Source organism: Mus caroli, unplaced genomic scaffold (assembly GCF_978045245.1).
Source record: "Mus caroli unplaced genomic scaffold, Mus_caroli_1 scaffold_13, whole genome shotgun sequence".
Taxonomy (NCBI): domain Eukaryota; kingdom Metazoa; phylum Chordata; class Mammalia; order Rodentia; family Muridae; genus Mus; species Mus caroli.
The window spans coordinates 20,651,750-20,664,203 of NW_028227268.1; the positions used below are offsets into that span (position 1 = coordinate 20,651,750).

The following is a 12,454-nucleotide window of genomic DNA, read 5'->3' on the forward strand; positions in this document are numbered from 1 at the left end:
ATACAGAACCTACCTTTAAAAAAAAAAAAAGCCAAAGAATATTAAATATACCCATAATGCATTATTTTTGTTTGCTTGTTTTTTGAGACAGAGTTTCTCTGTGTAGGTCTGGCTGTCCTTGAACTCAGACACCCTCCTGCTTCTGCCTCTTCTGCTGACGCCACCACCACTAGGCTTTTTCCCCCATTCTTATACAGCAAACACAGCATTCTTTTTGGATACTTAGTGAAGATTAATTTAATGTCTTTTTCTAACTGAAACATGCCCCTTTTTGTTTAACAGTTACAAATGGTTTTAGTTTTTCAAAAAAGAAAAATAATTCTTGTGAGCGTTTGAATGAGGAGGAGTCTATCATCCAGAGCGTGGGCTACCGGAACCGTGTCAGAAGACTTCCCCAGGTCGAACCTGGAAATGCCACCTTGGTAAAGCTGCTTTCCACGTTTTTTTCTGCCTTAGTGAGTTAGTGAGTGTGTGGATTTATATGAGAACTTAGTAGAGAGAGGATGGTGAGTGTACATTTAGTGGCTGGACAAGTGTTCTAATAAGTAAGAATTAAGTTCAGAAAGTCGGGGCATCCGGTGTGATCAACAGGCCCTCTATAGGCCCTTTGCCTGCTTTGCAACTTCATCAGCTCTGATGCAGGTCTGAAATGGACACAGTATCCCTCAGCTTTTGTAAGCAAATTGTTTGCAAATTGCTTCAAGTTAACCAGTGTAAGAATAAAGAAAGTACAATGACTTGCTCTGCTCCAGTGGATGGTGGACATCATGAAAATACACCTTCTAAGTATTCTTAGAATGCTGGGATTTTATGGCTGTCCGTCTTTTTTAAAGTGCTTTTATTTAAATATTTTAGATTTTTTTATCATTAATTATGTATGTGGTGGGGGTTGTGCATGTGACTATAGATGCTTTGTAGTCTAGAAGAGGCTATCAGAGCCACTCTACCTAAGGTTACATGTAGCTGTGAGCTGTTCAATGTTGCTACTAGAAACCTCTGTAGGAACAATTCATGCTCTTAACCTCTAAGCCGCTTAGCGAGGTTCATGGCTTTCAGTCAGTATGTAATGCAGTCCATGTGCTTACATACACTAATGCGCTGTGACATTTTCAAGTGACATTGTTCATAGTTCTTTCCCTCTGTTCCCGCCCTTGCTACCTCTGTGCCTCCTTTGTAGCCTCCCCCTCAGATTCTTCCTCTTATCATTTACCCTTCTCAAAAATACATTTTATGTTGCCAGCCTTCTAATGATTATAATTAGTTTTGGAAAAATAAATCTGAAAGAATATTCCACAAAGTAAACCTTAGGCACTCTTTACTGTTTGACAGAAGGACAGCCTCAGTGTCCAGGTGTCTAACCTTGGCATCGTGAGATCAGTGAAGAAAAACAGGCAGACCCAACCTCGAAAGAAATCTGTCTACATTGAACTAGGTAAGGGGCTCAGGTTTTATTAAGTTGGAAATGATACTTGCTAGATTGTTTGGCTTAGAGTTTTTATCATAGATGTATATATGTTGCATGGAGTTTTGGTAAGTGAAGATGAAATATTTTTATGGGTTCTATCATAAATTATAGATTTTGTAAAAGTTAAAACTTCACATCTTGAAGAATCTTACTTTATAAAAGGAACAAAAGGAAAAATGTCTGGTTATGGGTTTAAGTGAATTTTAGGAAAAAATGTAAAGTCATAATAGAAAAAAAATATGTTTGGTTGCCATAGAATTTAGAAGGATCTAGGATAAATTCTACAAGCTCTGTGTTCAATCTCAAGGTGGCCAAAAAGACTGAGCGCTCAGACGGGCTTCTCTATCTTAGCACATTTGTCATTCCAGCATCTAAGAGGCCCAGCATCTAAGAGGCTAAAGTAGGAGAATCCTCAGTGAGTTTGAGGTCAACCAGGGATACACAGAGGACCCTAGCTCAAAATCATCATCATCACCACCACCACCACCACCACCATCACCGTAATAGTAAATAATCAAATTGGGAAGAATGGTGGTGTTTTGAGTTCCTGGCACCACCATTTGTCTCCGTCAATAGCAGATCTTGTTTTGTAAAAATATTCTAGACACTGGGGAGGTATCTTAGTTGGTGAGGTACTTGTCACCTAAATTCAATGCCTACAATCTACAGGGTGGAAGGAGGAGAACCAGCTCCAACAAGCTGTTCTCTGACATCCGCACTGCACGTGCATGCACATACGAGTGATGATGGATTAATGGAGGAGTGCAGATGTGATCGGCTAATACTCAGGAGCACTTGGTTATAGTACAGGGGCTATTGTAGTTTTTTATACCTTATCTAAAATGTCAGTCCTGAGGTGATGAGAAAATTAACTCAAAAGAGGTTAAGAATTTGGACATAGGGGCTGGTGAGATGACTCAGTGGGTTAGAGCACCCGACTGCTCTTCCAAAGGTCCAGAGTTCAAATCCCAGCAACCACATGGTGGCTCACAACCATCCGTAACGAGATCTGGCGCCCTCTTCTGGAGTGTCTGAAGACAGCTACAGTGTACTTACATATAATAAATAAATAAATCTTTAAAAAAAAAAAAAAAAAAAGAATTTGGACATAGGAAGCTGGCCTTGGGGCCTGTGCTTTCGGCCACTTCTCTGTATTGCCCCACGTGTCTGTACCTGCCACATAGTGGGTATTAATTATAAATATAATTAATATTTCTGGATGAACTATTGTATATTTTACAGAAAGCAGGGGTTTTTTTGGTTTTGGTTTTTTGGTTTTGGTTTGTTTTTGTTTTGTTTGACCCTTAAAAACCTTGACTGATTTTTAGGTTTATTTTCTTTGTTTTTCTCTAGACTCTGACTCTTCTGAAGAGACAGTAACTAAGCCAGGTGATTGCAGGTGAGTCAAAGAGAGCCTTTGTCTGTGAAGCTATTGTCATATCTAATTAGTATTGAGGAGCCTAGATTTAGATCATAGTATTAGAAAAAACCTTAAGGACCATTTAGTTTTATCTACTTTATTTTCTGGGAAATTTTTTTTTGTTTGTTGGATACTTTTTTTGTTTGTTTGTTGGGGTTTTTTTATTATTTATTTACTTTATGTATATGAGTACACTTCTGTCTTCAGACACACCAGAAGAGGACATCAGACCCCAGTGCAGATGGTTGTGAGCCACCATGTGGTTGCTGGGAATTTAACTCAGGACCTCTGGAAGAGCAGTCAGTGTTCTTAACCACTGAGCCATCTCTCCAGCCCTGAATACTTTTTTAATGCCAAACGAGTTTTAGATAACAGTGGAAGTCAGCATGCACTTGTTTCTGCCAGATCGTTGTTCTCTGAGTTTCTCATATATGGTAATAATTATTTATTTTGGGGTGGGGTTTTTCTATAGAGCCCTGGCTGTCCAGGAACTCACTATGTAGACCTCTAAGTCTCAGATATCGTCTGCTGCTTTTCAAGTCACCAAAGGCATCCACCACTATGCCTGACCCAAACATCTTTTTTTTAAAAAAGATTTATTTAGTTTAGTTTATGTATATGAGTACACTGTAGCTGTTCAGATGGTTGTGAGCCTTTCATGTGGTTGTTGGGAATTGAATTTAGGACCTCTGCTCTCTCTGCTTGGCCTCGCTCGCTCAGTCCTTGCACACTTTAGCCCAAAAATTTGTTTATTATTATACATTACACTGTAGCTATCTTCAGATGCACCAGAAGAGGGCGTCTGATCTCATTACAGGTGCTTGTGAGCCACCATGTGCTTGCTGGGATCAAACCCAGGTCCTCTGGGAAATTAACCCATGCTCTTAACCCTGAACCATTTCTTCATTACTCCAAGGTGTTGGACCATCCACTGAGTGTGCTTATAGGTTGCGCTAAGGCCCCACAACCTTGAAGGAAACTCTCTCCCTCAGAATCTACATCTCCTTAGTTAGGGGTGTGGCTCATGACCCCTCCCCTCTCTGTGCTAGAATGTTGATAGGCTTGATCATGTACAGATGTTGTGTAAACCAAAATTGCTTTGAGCTCATGTACAGTGCCTCTGTCATGTTCAATAGACACTGTTTTGCTCTGGTCTTTCCAACTTCTGGTTCTTAGAATCTTTTAACCCCTTCTTTATCAATGGTCTGTGAGCATGCTTGCAAGAGTATGTGAGTGTGTGTGTCTGTGTGTATATGTATGTGTCTGTGTGTGTGTTTGCATATCTAGAAAGCAACATTCTACACTACTCTGACCTTAGTGACTGTCCTTGGAGAACAGATGTCAGAAGGTGAGTCAGTCAGCTCAGTTGTTCCAGCCCTACCTAGAGACACTAACATAATTGATCTTGATATTTGACTGAGCATAGAATTTCTTATTAGGAGTTGTCTTTTCCCCTTTAGTGTGAGAGACCGGGAATTGTTACAGACCGCCCCTCAAGAAGCCGGAGATGAAGGCAAGGTGCGCTCTGCAGGAGAGGGTAAGTCAGGCCTTCCTGACATAGTGACACTAAGGGGCAGTGCGGTGGGTGATGCTGTTCCATTATTCCAATCATCTGAAGGCCATTTGCCAAATTTATTTATCATTTATCATTCACACCATCTTTTTAAAGAATTAAAATGTCGGGGGTTGGAGAGATGGCTCAGTGGTTAAGAGCACTGACTCCATTTCCAGAGGTCCTGAGTTCAATTCCCAGCAACCACATGGTGGTTCATGACTGTCTGTAACGGGGTCCAATGCCCTCTTCTAGTGTGTCATATATAAAATAAATAAATCTTTTTTTAAGGAATTATAATGCCATTGTTTTTTCTTGAGCTACCATCGTGAGATAGTGAGTAGTACTAGACTGGGGTGGTTAGAGTAGTATCGTGTGTAACTAAAGCTGCCAGTGATTTTTTTTTTTAGAGTCCTATGTAACCCAGAGCAATTTATCCATACTTTTGTTTAAGCCTTCCAAGCTGGAACTAATCTGCTTTTATTTCAATCTTAAGAGACTATGGGGGCTGGTGAGATGGCTCAGAGGTTAGGAGCACTGACTGCTCTTCCGAAGGTCCTGAGTTCAAATCCCACAACCACATGGTGGCTCACAACGATCCATAATGAAATCTGACATCCTCTTCTGGAGTGACTGAAGACAGTTACAGTGTACTCACATATAATTAATAAGTAAATCTTTAAAAAAAAAATGAAAGAGACTAGGGAAATAAGATATGTGCTCTAATTCCTGTGTTTGAGAAAATATCAGAATCTGCATAATAGGATTGTATGAGCTAGATCTTCAGTATATTTGGTAGTTTATGATGTTAGCTCCTCTAAAGAAGTCAGTGGAAACCAGTTAGTGGTGATGGAAGCCTTTAATCCCAGCACTTTGGAGGCACAGGCAGGTGAATCTCTGTGAGTTTGAAGCTAGCCTGGGCTCATAGAGTTCTCAGGCAGACAGGGCTACACAGAGAAACCCTACCTCCAACAAACAGAAATAAAAAAACGCCAGTGTGCTGGGTCTGGAGAACTGGCAAAGCAGTTAAGAGAACTTGTTCCTCTTGCAGAAGACCTGGGTTTGATTCCCAATACCCACACTGGGTAGTTTGCAAGCATCCAAAACTCGAGTTCCAGGGGATCTGCAGCCCTCTTTTCTCTTCTTTGAGCACCAGGCATGCCTGTAGTGCACATACTTGGATGTAAGCCAAAACACATAGACCCTTAATTTTTTTTTTAAGAACATCTAAAATTTAAAAAATAAATAAATAAGGTTAGTGGATTGGTTTCTATTCCCCAGTTGTATCTGGTATGTAGTTTCTCATGATAATTCCATTTTTAAGAACCTTCTTATTTTGTGTATTTCAGCTGCTTGTGAGTTTTCTGAGGGCATAAGAAACATTGAACATCATCAATGCAGTGATGATTTGAACCCTACTGAGAATCATGCAACTGAAAGGCATCCAGAAAAATGTCAGAGTATTTCTGTTTCAAACGTGCGTGTGGAGCCATGTGGCACAGATGCTCATGCCAGCTCATTACAGCCTGAGACCAGCAGTTTATTGCTCATTGAAGACAGAATGAATGCAGAAAAGGCTGAATTCTGTAATAAAAGCAAACAGCCTGGCATAGCAGTGAGCCAGCAGAGCAGATGGGCGGCAAGTAAAGAAACATGTAACGACAGGCAGGTTCCCAGCACTGGGGAAAAGGTGGGTCCAAATGCTGACTCCCTCAGTGATAGAAAGAAGTGGACTCACCCGCAAAGTCTGTGCCCTGAGAATTCTGGACCTGCCACCGATGTTTCTTGGATAACACTAAATAGCAGCATTCAGAAAGTTAATGAGTGGTTTTCCAGAACTGGTGAAATGTTAACTTCTGACAGCGCATCTGCTGGGAGGCACGAGTCAAATGCTGAAGCAGCTGTTGTGTTGGAAGTTTCAAATGAAGTGGATGGGGGTTTCAGTTCTTCAAGGAAAACAGACTTAGCAGCCCCCGACCCCCATCATACTTTAATGTGTAAAAGTGGAAGAGACTTCTCCAAACCAGTAGAGAATAATATCAATGATAAAATATTTGGGAAATCCTATCAGAGAAAGGGAAGCCGCCCTCACCTGAACCATGTGACTGAAATTATAGGCACATTTATTACAGAGCCACAGATAACACAAGAGCAGCCCTTCACAAATAAATTAAAACGTAAAAGACGTACATCCCTTCAGCCTGAGGACTTCATCAAGAAAGCAGATTCAGCAGGTGTTCAGAGGACTCCCGACAACACAAATCAGGGAGCTGGCCCAATGGAGCCACATGAGCAAGCAGTGAGTACTACCAGTAACTGTCAGGAGAACACAATAGAAGGTAGTAATCTCCAGAAAGAGAGAAACGCCTGTCCAACGGAATCATTGAGAAAGGAGCCTGCTTCCACAGCAGGAGCCAAATCTAAAAGCAACAGTGTAAGTGATTTGGAGGTAGAATTAAATGTCCGCAGTTCAAAAGCACCTAAGAAAAATAGGCTGAGGAAGAAGTCTTCTACCAGGTGTGTTCTTCCACTTGAACCAATCAGTAGAAATCCAAGCCCACCTACTTGTGCTGAACTTGAGATCGATAGTTGTGGTAGCACTGAAGAAACAAAGAAAAACAGTTCCAACCAACAGCCAGCCAGGCACCTTAGAGAGCCTCAACTCATCGAAGACACTGAACCTGCAGCGGATGCCAAGAAGAACGAGCCAAATGAACACATAAGGAAGAGACGTGCCAGCGATGCTTTCCCAGAAGAGAAATTAATGAACAAAGCTGGTTTATTAACTAGCTGTTCAAGTCCTCGAAAATCTCAAGGGCCTGTCAATCCCAACCCTCAGAAAACAGGAACAGAGCAAGTTGAAACACGCCAAATACCTGACAGTGCCAAAGAACTCAGGGATCAGGTCCTGAGAGGAGAGCCCAGTGGCAAAACCACTGACCGATCTGAGGAGAGCACCAGCGTGTCCTTGGTACCTGACACTGACTACGACACTCAGAACAGTGTCTCCGTCCTGGAAGCTAACACTGTCAGATATGCAAGAACAGGATCCGCTCAGTGTATGACTCAGTTTGTAGCAAGCGAGAACCCCAAAGAACTCGTCCATGGCTCTAACAATGCTGGGAGTGGCACAGAGTGTCTCAAGCCCCCCTTGAGACACGAGCTTAACCACAGTCAGGAGAAAGTAGAAATGGAAGACAGTGAACTTGATACTCAGTATTTGCAGAATACATTTCAAGTTTCAAAGCGTCAGTCATTTGCTTTATTTTCAAAACCTAGAAGTCCCCAAAAGGACTGTGCGAGTCCAAAGGTGACAGCTAAAGGTAAACAAAAAGAACGTCAGGGACAGGAAGAGTTTGAAATCAGTCACGTACAGGCAGTTGCAGCCACGGTGGGCTTACCTGTGCCCTGTCAGGAAGGTAAGCTAGCTGCTGATACAATGTGTGATAGAGGTTCTAGGCTTTGCCCATCATCTCATTACAGAAGCGGGGAGAATGGACTCAGCGCCACAGGTAAATCGGGAATTTCACAAAACTCACATTTTAAACAATCAGTTTCTCCCACCAGGTCATCTATAAAAATTGACAATAGAAAACCTCTGACAGAGGGACGATTTGAGAAACATACATCATCAACTGAAAAGGCGGTGGGAAATGAGAACATTCTTCAGAGTACAGTGCACACAATTAGCCTGAATAACAGAGGAAATGCTTGTCAAGAAGCCAGCTCAGGCAGTATTCATGAAGTATGTTCCACTGGTGACTCCTTCCCGGGACAGCTAGGTAGAAACAGAGGGCCTAAGGTAAACACCGTGCTTCTATTAGATAGTACGCAGCCTGGTGTCTGTCAGCAAAGTGTTCCTGTAAGTGATAAGTATCTTGAAATAAAAAAGCAGGAGGGTGAGGCTGTCTGTGCAGACTTTTCTCCGTGTCTATTCTCAGACCATCTTGAGCAATCTATGAGAAGTGGTAAGGTTTTTCAGGTTTGCTCTGAGACACCTGATGACCTGCTAGATGATGTTGAAATACAGGGACATACTAGCTTTGGTGAAGGTGACGTAATGGAGAGATCTGCTGTCTTTAACGGAAGCATCCTAAGAAGAGAGTCCAGTAGGAGCCCTAGTCCTGTAACCCATGCATCGAAGTCTCGGAGTCTCCCCAGAGCATCTAGGAAACTAGAATCCTCAGAAGAGAGCGACTCCACTGAGGATGAAGATCTCCCCTGCTTCCAACACTTACTGAGCAGAATAAGCAACACACCTGAACTGAACAGATGCAGCAGTGCTGTGACACAGCCTATGCCGGAGAAAGCGGAGGGGACCCAAGCACCATGGAAGGGTAGCATCAGTGACTGCAATAATGAGGTGATTGTGATAGAGGCATCTCAGGAGCATCAGCTGAGTGAGGATCCAAGATGCTCTGGCAGCATGTTCTCTTCACAGCACAGTGCTGCCCAAGGGTCAACTGCAATTGCAAACTCCCAGGATCCCAATTTTAATCCACCTTCCAAACCGAGGAGTCACCAGTCTGGGAATGAGGAAGCTTTCCTAAGTGACAAGGAATTGATTTCAGATAACGAGGAAATGGCAACTTGCCTAGAAGAGGATAATGACCAAGAAGAGGATAGTATAGTCCCAGACTCAGGTAGTTTTGTTGGTTTATCTGCCCCAGTCTACAGACGTGGACTGAACATACACTGTCGAATCTCCTCCTTGGGGCTGGAGAGATCTCGGGTGGTTAAGAGTAGGTCCTTTGGGGTTGGGGGAAGGCTGGAGAGATGGCTCAGCTGGTAAGAGCACTGGCTGCTCTTTCAGAGGATGTAGGTTCAATTCCTAGCCTCCATGTGGCAGCTCACATTTTCTTGGTCACTTCAATTCCAGGGGAATCCATTACCCTCACACTTATACATGCAGGGAAAACATAAATGCACATTAAAAAAATAAAGCAGGTGCTCTATTTAAGCCGAAGTTGAGTTCCCAGCGCCCATTTCAGGTGACTCCCTGTAGCTCCCAGGGTCTGGGATCTAATGCTTCTGGCTCCCCCCGTGTCTGCTGCCTTCATATATAAGTAGCCCACACAGACATATACATAATTAAAAATGAAGTATTTTAATGCCATCATGCAGCCAGAATGCCTGGAAGCATGAACTTGAGAAACTAATTTTCAGACTTGCTTCTACTTTTTATTGCAGAATTTTTCTGATTTGATTGGGGTCTGTTTTTGGTTTTGGCTTTAGACAGTTTGTCTATGTAGCTCTGACTAGCCTAGAACAGAGATCTGCCAGCCTCTGCCTCCCAAAATCTGGGATTAAATACATTCATTACCTCACCCAGCCTGTTGTGGGAGTTCTGAAAGGAAGTCCAGTGTCCCAAATGTAGTCAATTATGTGACATGAGGGAGAAGTAGAAGAGCACAAGGGGAGGATCGGGCACTGAGGCTACAGGGTTCATGGTCCAGTTTTACATCTGAGTCTCTGATTGTGTTGTCATTTTATGTGAAGAGGCGTCCGGATACGAGAGTGAAACAAACCTTTCTGAAGACTGCTCGCAGGGAGATATTTTAACCACTCAGGTAAGAAGCAGGCACGCGTTTGTGATGTCCTCTGGATAGTGTAAACCTACATTCTCATACATACATGGTCCTTTGTTCCCTCAAGGGAGACTTCTAAAGCATCTGGGTGGAACTCGCTACCTTTTAACTGTAGAACCCCAGCCAGATCTGAAAATCCTACTTACCTTATAGCAAAATTATATGAAAGCACTATTGTATCAAAGGGATATGTTTATTTTCTGAACCAAACTGAAGCCTACAGGATTCTTTCCACTAGAGGCCATCTTACCTTTCACTGTATTATTTCTTTTAATTTTTGCCTTTTATTATCTAGTTGCTTGTTATTATCTTTCACTTGGAAACGAATGCCCATGGTGTTCATTCCTGCACCTGGTAACTTCCACAGATGACGTGAGTGCTCCTGCACTCGAGGCAGGACAGGCTCTTGGGATAAACATTCCCACAGCCAGAACCTAGGTCTATTGCCTAACTTTCTTTTTGTTTAAAAAAAAAGTCCTAAACTTGCATTTCAAACCTTAGATTTGCCTAGGTATTTCTTTCCTGTGTTTATCTTTCACTATCTGGGCAACTTCTGAGGGTTCCCCACCCTGTATTCCTCTACAGAGTCCTGGGCAGAGTGTGCAGCAAGTCTGGAGCAAGTATTGGTCAGAGCTCTCTGTGCCTGACCATGTGATCTCAGTTAATTGGCTTATTTTCTCTGAATTAAAATAGCGATACTTTTTTTTTTTTTTTTTTTTTTTTGGTTTTTTGAGACAGGGTTTCTCTGTATAGCTCTGGCTGTCCTGGAACTCACTCTGTAGACCAGGCTGGCCTCGAACTCAGAAATCCGAATCCGCCTGCCTCTGCCTCCCGAGTGCTGGGATGTGCGCCACCACGCCCAGCTTCTTTTTTTTTAACTATATATTTGTATGTATGTATGTGGATATGCCACCAGGTGGAGGTCAGGTGACACAATCTGTGCGTCAGCACTGAGGATCAAATCAGGTCCTCTTGTGGTGGCAAGTGAGCCCACTCACTGGTCCCGTGGTGTGGTTTGGATCATCTTGCTATAGCTTTTGTTTCTCTTAAAGCATAAATGTGCTTTTAGCTGCAGCATATGAGTGACTTTTCTTCCTCTTCTTTTTTTTTTTTTAAAGATTTTATTTTATTATATGTAAGTACACTATAGCTGTCTTCAGCTGCTCCAGAAGAGGGAGTCAGATCACATTACAGATGATTGTGAGCCACCATGTGGTTGTTGGGATTTGAACTCAGGACCTCTGGAGGAACAGTCAGTGCTCTTAACTGCTAAGCCATCTCTCCAGCCGTCTTCTCTTCTTAAAAAGTACTAAACTAAATGAAACTGGGAATTCTTAGTATTCCTAAGGTCACTTTGTTGTCACCAAAGGCAGCATCCCCTGTTGGTTCCAGCACCCCAGTAGCAGAGGCAGGTGGATCTCTGAGTTCTGGGCCAGGCTGGTTTACATGGTGAATGCCAGGCCAGCCAGGGCTACAAAGTGGCACCTTGTCTTAACAAAATAAGACAAAAATTGATTAAAAGACTTAAATTTTCTAATGGTCCTTTCTGGATTTATTTGGGGCTCTGTCAATATGTCTGTCACCTAATTCTGTCCCTTAGCTGCTTGTTTTTTAAGTTTCAGCTTTTTATTCCATCTGTCTTAGCCATACTGTATTAAATCTGACATTCAATACACTACTGTGTTGTTTCTTGGGTCTCTGATCCTATTCCCAGAAAGATGTTCATTATTTGATCAGTACTCATTTTTTTTAAATGTTTTTATATCAAGTATCTATTCAAAACAGGTAGCTTTGATGTTGAGTAGCACAGACAAGCAAAATGATTGCAATGGGACCTTCCCTATGTTCATGTAGAACTGAGGGGTAAGAGATGATGCAGAGTGCCTTATGTGGAATCACTGATATACTTTTTGATGCTCATGGTGTGTGTGTGTGCAGTGAAGGTGCAAGATTGTCTCCTCCCACCCACCACATAGGACCTAAGGATTAACCTCTTGTCATGAGGCTTGGTGGCAAGCACCTTTTCCCACTGAACCATCTTGCCAACCCCCCCCCCCCCATTTTATAACCCAAAGATTTAATTCATTTGTCCATTTTCATATTAAACACTGGCTGAGAAGTTCCTCTGGGATGGGCAGTGGTATGGGACTTAGTGTTGCATACCTTGCACACCCATGACCTTGGCATTCCCAGTGTGAGGGAAGCTTAGTCAGGAGAATCTCAACTTTGAAGCTAGCCGAGGATACATAGACCAGTCTTCAAAACAAAAAGAACACAAAATAAACAAGGATTCCTCCCATCGGGGACGTTGTGTGTTCCCCTGAATGTAGTGATGCTTTGGCAGCCTGAGCCACGTAATGAGGCACACTGCTGTCCTGATAGACAGTTATTGCTGGGCTTTGAAAGATTAGAAACGTTTACCAAATGGG

At 42.6% G+C, this 12,454-nt stretch overlaps 1 protein-coding gene across 1 annotated transcript in view; it reads left to right on the forward strand.

Annotated features, from left to right (window-relative positions):
- The window catches only part of Brca1 (BRCA1 DNA repair associated), a 61,361-nt gene that overhangs the window by 19,775 nt on the left and 29,132 nt on the right, over positions 1–12,454 (forward strand). The window contains exons 6-11 of the mRNA XM_085829552.1: positions 283–422; positions 1,330–1,432; positions 2,819–2,864; positions 4,346–4,422; positions 5,787–9,080; positions 9,937–10,007. Coding sequence (XP_085685678.1) covers positions 283–422; positions 1,330–1,432; positions 2,819–2,864; positions 4,346–4,422; positions 5,787–9,080; positions 9,937–10,007 — 3,731 coding nt within the window. The remainder of the gene's footprint in view (positions 1–282; positions 423–1,329; positions 1,433–2,818; positions 2,865–4,345; positions 4,423–5,786; positions 9,081–9,936; positions 10,008–12,454) is intronic.